Source organism: Macadamia integrifolia, chromosome 4 (assembly GCF_013358625.1).
Source record: "Macadamia integrifolia cultivar HAES 741 chromosome 4, SCU_Mint_v3, whole genome shotgun sequence".
In the NCBI taxonomy this organism is placed as follows: domain Eukaryota; kingdom Viridiplantae; phylum Streptophyta; class Magnoliopsida; order Proteales; family Proteaceae; genus Macadamia; species Macadamia integrifolia.
In genome coordinates this window covers 13,633,059-13,643,891 of record NC_056560.1, presented here as the reverse complement: position 1 = coordinate 13,643,891, position 10,833 = coordinate 13,633,059, and the positions used below count along the sequence as shown (strand labels likewise).

General features: G+C 38.3%; 1 protein-coding gene across 1 annotated transcript; it reads left to right on the top strand.

Moving 5' to 3' along the window:
* Positions 1 to 2,584: 2,584 nt before the first annotated feature.
* On the top strand, positions 2,585 to 7,238 carry LOC122075548. Its single transcript, XM_042640612.1, has 4 exons — positions 2,585 to 3,192; positions 5,149 to 5,187; positions 6,675 to 6,759; positions 6,934 to 7,238. Exons 1-4 carry the CDS (start codon positions 2,788 to 2,790, stop codon positions 7,014 to 7,016), a joined length of 612 nt encoding a protein of 203 aa, XP_042496546.1. The 5' UTR covers positions 2,585 to 2,787; the 3' UTR covers positions 7,017 to 7,238.
* The last annotated feature ends 3,595 nt before the right edge of the window (positions 7,239 to 10,833 follow it).

Here is a 10,833-nt window from a genome sequence, read left to right as displayed (position 1 = left end):
ATTATATTCATTTTTGAAAAAGTCGCGAATTTTAAAGAATTTTATTTTTAATTCGGATTCGGTCCGAATTTTTGATAAAATTCTTTAAAATTCGGTTCGGCCGAATAATTCGCGAATTATTTTGATAAAATTCTTTAAAATTCGGTTCGGCCGAATAATTCGCGAATTATTCGGCCGAATTGCTAACTATGGCCCAGTTAGGCCTAAACAAGCCCAATCGGCTGACACCCTTGCCCTAAAAAAATTATTTTAGTTTGGTAAATAACACTTGGGGTGTTGGGAGATATTATACGTAAAATACCCAATATTTGTGAAATTATGTTTCGAGTTCATATTTTTATATTTTCAATTGTACCCTCTATTGAATCTTAAAGCATATGGGTTGATTGGATCTATTCTTCCCTTCCTTCTAACTATTCTCTTTGGACTGTCCCTATCCCCTCTGATGCCTCATGGGTCTAGAGGGAAATCCTCAGTATTAGACCTCTTGCCCTTACTGCTATCTCCTTCTCCATTGGTAATGGTCATTTGACTTCTCTTTGGTTGGACCCTTGGCACCACTCTGGTATTCTCTCCTCCCTCGTCCCCCCCAGGAACATCTATTCTCGGGCCTCCCTATTTTCTCCATGGTTTTTTCTATCCTCTCCCCCAGGGCTGGTCTCCCCCCCTTCTCCCCCCTCTGGCTGATCTCTGGGCCTCTCTCCCTTCTGTGCCTCCTGGGCACCGTGGAAGGGAGGACAAATGTATTTGGCTCCCCACTTCCTCTGGGATCTTTTCCTCTGCTTCTGCTTAGTCCTTTGTCTTATCCTCAGGCCTGGTTGTCCCCTGGCGCAAGCTTGTCCGATTTAAGGGTCACATCCCCCACCATAGCTTCACAATCTGGAGATGCCTCTCCAATTGCCTCCCCACCCAAGCCTTCCTCATCCACAGACACATCCCTGTCAACCCCTCTTGCTGTCTCTGTCCTCATGTCCTCAAGTCCTCAAGTCCTCGAGGACTCTTCTCACCTATTCTTCTCATGTCCCCTTTCGTCCTCTGTCTGGAAGAAGGTTCTCTCTTGGTGCTGGCCCTCTTGTAGACCTATCCTCCCTCTCAAAAGGGAAGTGATTTGGGTTGATATGACCACTGGGGGCTCCACTATTTGTGATACCATTGGCAAGCTTGCCTTCTCTGCGACCATTAACCACCTTTGGATGGAGCGTAACATTCGTAGATGATCATCCAATTCCCGCATTCCGGACAAGATTTCTAAGGCCATCTTTTCTGATGTTACATTTAAGTCTCGTTCCTTTCAACCCAAGCCGGTTCCCACCTCCAAAAGAAATAGCCACATCATTGCTTCTTGGAATCTTTCTATTGACTCCATCCCCTCTACTTGATCCCTCGTCCCCTTCCCCGTCCCCCTACCCCTCCCCGTCCCCCTCCCCTCTTTTGTTGTATCCCTTTTTCATTGTATCTTGGGTTTGGTTGATTGCTAGGTTGTGCTGCTCTAGGTTGTTTCTGGGTTTTTTCTCCCCCTGGGGTTGGATTTTTCTTGTTGGCTAAAGTCTCCCACCCCCCCCCTTTTCCCTTGTATATTCTTTCTCTCCTTTGGTTATTAATTATTTAATTATCCAAAAAAAAAAAATCTTAAGAGGTCCATTTTTGAGAGAGATGTTTTGGATATGAAAACCATTGTTGATGTCTATTTGGGTGTTCTAACATGTGTGTGAGGAATGGAAAGTATAGTGGCAATCAAATCCTATGGGGATATCCTTGGAGATAAGAGCAAAGCATGTTGAACCATAGTTAACAAATTCGGATTCGGGAATTATTCGGACGGAGAATTATTCGGAATAATTCGGACGATTAATTTAAGGATTCGGTCAAAAAAGCGGTCAAAAAATCTTATTGGGGTTTTTTTTAAAAAAAAAAATTATTATTTTTTTATTTTTTTATTTTTTATTTTTGATTTTTTTTAAAATAATGTTTAAATGGACCGAATAATTCGGTTTAATTCGGATTCGGTCCGAATTATTCGCGAATTATATTCATTTTTGAAAAAGTCGCGAATTTTAAAGAATTTTATTTTTAATTTGGATTCGGTCCGAATTTTTGATAAAATTCTTTAAAATTCGGTTCGGCCGAATAATTCGCGAATTATTCGGCCGAATTGCTAACTATGGTTGCAACTCCATATGAAATTCCAAACCGTACTTGAAATATTAACCCTGATTGATTGATGAGATGAAGAGCCCCTACCTTATACTTCCTTCTTTTTTTTATTCGAAGTAAGTGATATGAGAACTTAACTGAGAATGATCCATTCCAAGATGCACCCCATATTTGAAAATCCTCTCTGATGTGTAAATCTAGTCGAATTTTCCTTATCTTACTCGCATCAGATGGAGAAAATCAGGAGGTCAAAAGGTCATTTCTTCAACATCTGTTAATAGGGTCAATAAGGTCTAAAACCCAAATCAGAGTGCATATAGGGAGAAGGGGATGTTAGAGCTTGACATGCTTAAGTGAGTAGACCCATTTAGGAGGACATTCGAAGGACATGATTCCTTTATGGGACAACAGGGCGTCTATCACGCATCCATCATCTAAAAACATCTTGGAGCTGCGTGCGACCACGTTGGGTAAGGGGAGAGACACCTTTGAATATTCTCCATTTCTAGCCTTTTCGTTTATGGCGTTACACGAAATATCTGCAAAAGTTGATACTTCACAACTTAACATTCATTAAATTGAATCTAGGGAGTGTGAGATAAGTGAGAAGAGTAGTGGGGACTGAAATTAGAAATGAGGCCAAGAAAGGAAGGGAAAAAGAGAAGCACATCATCTCCCATCAGGGACAGGACGGTCGATTCGTTTGGGTTCGAGTCTAGGCCACCTGGTGGGTCTCGCCATTCTAGGGTTTCTCGTTCCCCTACCGCGTCCCTTCTCGACACTGAATTCGTGGCCGAAGACATTGATGGGTTCGCAGGTCTTCGAATCTCACCTGATGACAATAGCAACCCTAACCCCAATCCAAGAAGTTTCCCTTACAGTGTCAAGCTGCAGTGCTGGGAGAAGGCGGAGAAGATCAAAGGCCGTGACCCCGACCGTTGGAGGCGCGACGCGCTTGGCAATATCGTCTTTCGAAAGCTAGTGGGATGCCCTGGTTGTCTCTGTCACGATTATGATCACATTGTTCCCTATTCCAAGGTATATATATGATCATTTAATTTTTAAATTCCATTGTCCTTTGACTTCTTTCTGTTGTTGTTGTTGTTGGGTTTTTTTTTTATTTTTTTTTTCAAAGTAGTTTGCTTTCTTCCTGTGTTTTTGTGAAATTGGGGTATATAATTTATGTTTACATCAGGAAGAGACATGATATGTTAGCTATGCTACTCTGTCTAGTTGCATATTTATTGGAAGAATGAAATTGACTAATCATTTTAGTGCTACAGTAGGATAGTGGATAATTTCGAGTCTTCTGCAAGTTATAACAAGCTACCATCATTGTGATAATTTTAGAGTGAAGAATGGCTGGTGATAGTTCACTTGTTGTAGTTAAGGTTCCATCTGTTCCCATATGAATTTGATAACGGAGATGAGCTGAGTTCAGCTAGTTTCCTTTATGATTTGGGTATGATACTCAATGGTTTTCGTTTCTATTTAAGTATTCAAATTGTTTACATTTACATAACTTTCTCAAGTCACCGGTTTCAGTAGCTCCAATTGTAGTTTTCCTCTTTCCAGGAAGTGAGCTGATGACGTATAACTTGTATCCCAGAAAGATATAGTGAATTGAATAGTCATCCTCATTCTGTATGGTACTATGGATTATATAATTTTCTCATCGATATACTTGTATTCCAGAAAGATAGAGTGAATATTCATGCTCACTTTGGATGATACAACTGTATATATATATATATATAATTATTTATTTCTCTCTCTCTCTCTCTCTCTCTAGGGCATTTGATCACCTTCCTTGTGCGTTTTCTGCATTGCATAAAACAAATTCTAACAACGGGCCTACTTCTATAACATCAGTTGCTTTTATTTCGTCTTTGATAAATTATCTAAATATATCTATATTACTTATTTTTTTTTTATGGTGGCCGGGGGGCGGGGGGAGGGGGGAAGGGGAAAAATGGGAATGTTGTCCTGGTCCGATGTGTTGAATCTTCTTCAGGAAGTTTCCCATTTGATAATGTATCCTTGATTATATGGTGCAGAATTAGCAGTGCTTTTGTGGATGTTGATGTTGGGATTTTTCTTTTTGTATTTGTGAAGTTGTCTCTGTTTTGATGCTGGTTTTTGGGAAGAGAAGAGAGAAAGCATAGTTTTGTGAAGTTGTTTCCTTATTTAATAGTCAGCATGCTGGAGAGATCAGGCAAACTTTTATTTGATGCTTATTATCTAATATAGAAACCTCAATGTTTTTAGGTCTTTAAGAAATCTTCTACTCTTCCTGGATATGTCAGCCATAAGTTCTCCACCCTCCCCTGGGATTTTTGCCTTCTTGCTGTTTTGATGAATCTTTGATCACTAGTCTTATTGTAGCTTCCTCATTAGTAAGCAAACTGGTACTGCCCAGTTATTATATACTTTGTGTTATAATGTGCCTCTAGTGGTAACTTTGGGATCAGATACTTAATTCAAACTTTACTTCTGATGTGTTGATGTCAAGATAAGTGAACCTTGCCCTTTCAGTGATCCCATAACTATAACCAAGTAGAAGGATCTGGTACTGCCCATTTATTATATACATTGTGTTTTAATGTGCCTCTAGTAGTCACTTTGGGATTGGATACTTTATTCCAACTTTACTTCTGATGTGTTGATGTCAAGATAAGTGAACCTTGCCCTTTCAGTGATCCCATAACTAAACCAAGTAGAAGGATCACTGTTGCTTCCGTTTTTTTCTGCTCATGTTTGAGTTTTATTTTCCTATATATTATACAGTAAGAAGCTACCTTCTACATTTTTTTTTTAAAGAACAATATGATTTATCTAGTTGGCCACCATAATGAATAGTTAGTTACCTACCTACCAACCTGCCATTTGCATCCCTTCTTTTTCCTCCTTAACTTGAGTGCTTTAGTCATCTTGATCATTTGAAGCCATTGTTCAAATTGCTGATTGAGGGTATTTCTAATTTTCTCATTTCAGGGCGGCAAGAGCACTTTGGAGAATTGCCAGGTTTTACAGGTTTGTATGAAATCTTGACTTGTAGTATCTGTGAATTTTCTTATCCAATAAAAAAAAAAATCCTGTTTCGCTAAGGTACACTGTTGGTATCTTGTTGGTGTTACTTTTTTTCTTCTATTTTCCATTCTCTTGATTTGCATATACAACAACAACAACAATGACAACAACAACAACAACAAAGCCTTATCCCAACTTAATGGGGTCGGCTACATGGATCCAAGCAAGGACATTCTCTTGATTTGCGTATAGTGGAATTTATTTTCCCATTGAAGTTGTTTGCTGAAGCATTCAATGATTGACTTTTATATTATTGTATTAAACTTTATCTCACTTTCTGGATGAGCATTTCACTTTTCCTTTTTGTTGCTACATGAGGTTTTGCTTCAGACGTTGTGAGGATGATTTATCAACTACTAATTTGACAATGGTATAGTAGAGCTGAGATTGCCTGTAAAGCATAACATCTTTTTGTCTCAAACTTGTGTTGAATGGTTGCTTCATTTCATGGGGTTCATTTTTTGAGCTTCAACATCTTTTTTTTTTTTTTTTGGGGGGGGGGGGTGTGGGTGGTTGGGAGAGCCAGAGGATCTCAGTGATGGGAACCCTCTACTTGTGCAAATGCCTCTGCATATTTGCCCAATGGCTACCATTATGCCCTTCTATGACAATACTTTTTGTATGTAATTCACATTAAACAAAAAAATAAAAAATGAAAAATTCTTGTACATCAGAATAAAATCTGAGTCTTTCATTAATATTCTACGTCTACCCAATAACAACTTGCAGCGAGGGCAATGGTTTTGTAACACAGTGTGCAGTTAGCCAGTATACACTTGTTGAGATGTTGGAATGCTGGCTCTTTAATGGACATTGAACAATTCAATATGATCATAACAAATATTGTTTTGGCTCATCTATAAATAGACTCTTACCACATGGTCTGAGCAATTGCTCCACACGTCACTCTCTCTCTCTCTCTCTCTCTCTCTCATCATTTTTCAGTGATTGCAATTTATTGTTGGGTTTGGACCATCTTTATGTCTTTGTCCAGGAGGCTTGAGTTGAGATCCTTACACGGGAAAACTTTGATTGTTTTGCATTTGTTTGCCATTTCATTGTCACAAGTTAGACCATAGATGACCGAATATTGAGTCGAAACTAGATTTATACTCCGTGCCAACCTCTGTAGTTGCTCTAGGTGTGATGCTATTGAGATTTTTCTACTTTTTGTTGATGAATGTGGTACTTGCTATCTTCTTTTTCTTGTCTTCAACCAGATGCATTTTTACAATAACTGTTGCCTTGTGGATGAATTTTGCTCTCTCCAAAACACTATTGAACCTTAGGTGGTTGCTGATATCAGTATTACACAGTAAATTTGTGTACATAAAGGCGTGTTGGTTAGTTCATTATCAATACATATGGTCTCATAACTGTCTTTCTGATGGTGTGTGTCACGCCTATGGTTGACAACTCTTGTGTAACAGGCTACAGTTAACCGATCCAAGGGGAATAAAACTGAGATATCCAGAGCTGATCTCATACAGAAGAGTTCTTACTGTCGTGTATCTGGTACTCCGAAACACTCTTTTTTTCCTTTTTTTTTTCCTGGTAAAAATCTGAGAACACTCAAAATCAAAGAAAGATTTCCCATCCCATTTGATTTTGAACGTCCATGCAAGAAGAAAATTCGATAAACACATTAATTTGTAGTCTTGATCATTGCTATTTGGCATTGAAATACAGGTCGGGACATGGATCTTCTTGAACTATCGGCATTTGGCAATGTTCGTCGTGGTCAAGATTCAGGAGGTTGTAGCATCCAATGACCAAGGATAGACAGAATCTTCATGCTTGATCATTTTTGTATCAAATGATCCAAGATTCGAGACCCTAATCTATTAAGCTATTTGGTGAACTGAATCAGCTTTCATTAAATTAGGGTGAAGCATTGAGCTTGATAAAAGCTGAAATGCTGTATACTGGCCTATGAACTGCTCAACAAAGTTTGATACCTTGCAGGAATGTATATAGCACATTCACTAGTTCTATCTTGCGTGTGACCATCTCTCCCTTTCCGTACATGCATGCCGCTATGCATACATACATAGGAACTTTGGTTTTTTCGTTTATTTTTGGGTAATTTACCGTGTCACCCCTTGGAGAATGCCAGTATTGTAAGAGCATCTCATCTTTTTCACCAAATTACATTCAAACCCCTTATCGTAAGTCACTATTAAAGAATATACCTTATTTGTTGATGTCAGCTACTATATTTTATTTTAAATAGTAAATTGCTCTTACTAAATGTGAAGTACCTAAATGCCCATGTAATAAGTCTCACCCCCAAATCGATAATTACTATACCTTTCTCTTAAAGTCGGATATCACGAAGGCAATGGCGAACGGATATTTTTTTATCCTTCTCTGTTTCTCTTCCATCTCGGATTGATCGTAATGACTGTTGCGTTTCATTTCTTTGTTATTGATAATTGGGTTGAACAATCCCTTTGCCAACTGTAATATAGTGATCATATGTCGGGTGTATTCTTCTCTCTATTTTTGGGCAATGTTTTAGTGTTATCTGAACGAGTTTTGACACAAGTTTTTCATCCTATTTATCTGTGAAATAAACGGAGCCAGGGGTGAGGGAAATCAAATGTTTGGAATAGAAATCGATCGAGACTGATGCTAATTTTGGCCGATTCAGATCAAGATATATAGGGGTTTTGTTGGATTCGGATTGATGTTGTGGTTGAATTAGAGTTGGACCGACGTACATGACAAAGAGATGATCGATCGCCAAGAAACCAGTGAAGAGGAGATCCGGCCAGAAACAACGGAGCAATTCGATTCGAAGAGCTTTGACATTCTCTGCGCCCTATGTTGAGGGGCTAGCGATGGTGGATCCTCGATCTTCAAAGGGGATATGTAACATTTACTCAAAAAGGGATTCATCCAAAACCATGTCGCTCTAGACAGCTCTAGACAGTTTAGAAGCTGAAGCGTAGAGAGTAACAATTGGATCGTTCAATGAAGGCTCCCCTAATTTCACCTCCGGATTGGTGCCTCTTTCACAAGGTTTCAAACCATGTTGTTGAAAGATGCATTTACCATTGACGTTGCAACAGATGTAAGGAGGTTGTTCTAAGTCAGGTTTGTCACATGGAAAAGCATTGATATGTCAAGTGGTTAGAAATCAGAATTTATACTTGCTCCATTACATTCTTATCTTTTGCAGTTCCCAACACTTGGGTTTGTTGTCGAACGGCATCTTGCGGGTTTGCACATTGTCTCTGACTTTCAGAAGACGGGGGGGGCTGTTGAGAGAGTATAGGCAGGAGTGAAGAGGGCGTAAGGTTTTCTTTCGGGTAGAAGAACAGGGTATAATTCTCATTTTAATTTTTCATTTAATAGTGAGAGGTCTAAGTGTAATTTGGTGAAAGAGAGAGGGTGTTCATATAATACTAGTGACTGACGGTAGGAGGTTTGAGTGTAATTTGATAAAAGAGAGAGAATATTTCTATAATACTGACATTCTCCAGGGGATGGCACGATAAAACACACTTTATTTTTTTATATGATAGTATGGAAATTGCTAGGTAGGACGCTCTATTCTTTTGCTGTGCAGATAGATAATGTGGATATTTTGACAATTGGATATAGATGTCATGATCTATGTATGTGCATGCATGTTTACAGTACTGCAACCACTATTGTGCGCTCTTCCTATTTAAAGCACTATTGAGCTGCCATCATGGATGTAGTTCAGGCCTCATGGTATTGGCATATTTTTATTTTTTTTTGATGAGAAAGAAATTATGCATTAAATAAAATCAGAATGTATACCTACATCATAACCAGAGAAGAGGTATGGGCATATTGTATCGATTGGGTATTGGTGTAGGGTAATGTCAAATACCGATAAAGATTGGACGTATTTCATAAAACCATGGCTGCCGTTGTCTCCAGAAGAGATTTTGGTGTAATGGCCTAAGAGTCAGGTTTCTTTCAAGTGGATATTCCTTCACTAGTACCTATAATTACCATGGGATGGGTATCAAACAGCAGAAGAGGACATTTTCGACCTTCAACTAGAGGAAAATTTTCTGCAGTGGCCTTCCACACATGGGTCTAAGATTTAGAACCAGGCACTGGATCAATCTCCATTTCTTCACTACTTTTTTCAGAATTGGAAAAGTAGGGATCTGCATACAGCTGATTCTGATTCAAATCAACCGGTTCTGATTTTTAAAACCATGGTTTCACGTTATCACTTATTGTGGGAAGTTCTGATTTTTTATTTTCAATATCCAAGAGGGAGAAAGATTTCAAAATGTTTGCAGCTCAGACTAAAGTGCAAACCAGGGAAACATTACAAAGAGTTCATAATGTGCAGAGATTAAGAGTGTGAGAAGTGAGGCAGAGGAAGCTAAACTGAAATGGAAAAATTAGACAGGGAACTTCCCAATATGATGTTTGGGTGAAATTTTCAAATTCCAACTTGGAATTAAAACAAGAAAAGACCTCTGGGCATCAGGGCTGAATTCACCATTGGTGATTTATAAAGTCATATCCAAGATCAAACCAGAATTGAAACAAGTGAAGTCTAAATAACAGTTAGATATAACAAATAAACATGTTAAAGGAAGGTACAGTATTAGAAGACTTTATTTTTTGCCTGAAATTAACCAGAACCTTGTGGAGGAGCAGGGGAAGGAGGGTTAGTCACATCTCCATTTTTTGGGTTTGTGTTCGCCTTTGGATCCGAGTAGTCCATCACTTCTATCATCGCCCTTCCCTGAAATTGATAAGATATCAGAATTTCAGATAGTTTTCCTTTCACAGAACTCTAAGAAAAAAAAAAAAAAAACTCCACCTGGTGCAGCAGAAGAGATTCTTTCTCCAAAATCCTTACATTTCTCCCAGTCCCTGCAAATTGAAACGAAACCAACATGTTACAAGAAAGAATTAAACATAAAATTAAGAAACTAGAAACAAAAAACCCAGATAGGTTTGATAAGAAACAAAATGAAAACCTTGAGAGATTAGGAGAGACAGAACAGCTATAATAAGCACTAGAGTGAGACAGTAGAAGCGACCCATCATTTCCTTTTTTGCTTCGGATCTGTTCTCTCAGAGAGTATTTATACGAGACTCTCTCTTTCTCCCCGTTGCCAAATTAAGATAAAAAATCATCTTTGAGTCCAAAAACCGCTCTTCTTTGGTTCTACAAATTTGGCTTCTTTCTTTTAGGATCGAAAAGATACTCTGTTTTTTTCTAATGTGAATCATCTGTTTGATTAATTGTCTTTGGTATAATCGAACCCCAATAAGTCAGCTCTTCGAAGTTAGAACTTGAATTATATAGTGTTGATTATCTTCTTTCCTTAGATCTATTCATATATAATTAATTTTAACTGATAAAATTATGCAACAAAACAGGGGAAGAAATAAGAAGAAAAAAAAGGAGGGCATCGCTGCTACTACTCTCCCTAAATGTAATTTAGAAAATTAACAATCTGGGCAATATGGTTTTTGTCAATTCCTGTTTATTCTTTTGATGAAACTAAGGTATGATGCAATCAAAAAATGCCCAGATCAGTTGGGATGTAAGGTAGCTGGTTCAACCAAGAAGAAATTTAA

Coding starts and splice junctions, on each gene's coding strand:
- LOC122075548 (XM_042640612.1), top strand. CDS start 2,788: ATGAGGCCAAGAAAGGAAGGGAAAAAGAGAAGCACATCATCTCCCATC. Junction 3,193..5,148: donor ACATTGTTCCCTATTCCAAG/GTATATATATGA, acceptor TTCTCATTTCAG/GGCGGCAAGAGCACTTTGGA. Junction 5,188..6,674: donor AGAATTGCCAGGTTTTACAG/GTTTGTATGAAA, acceptor CTTGTGTAACAG/GCTACAGTTAACCGATCCAA.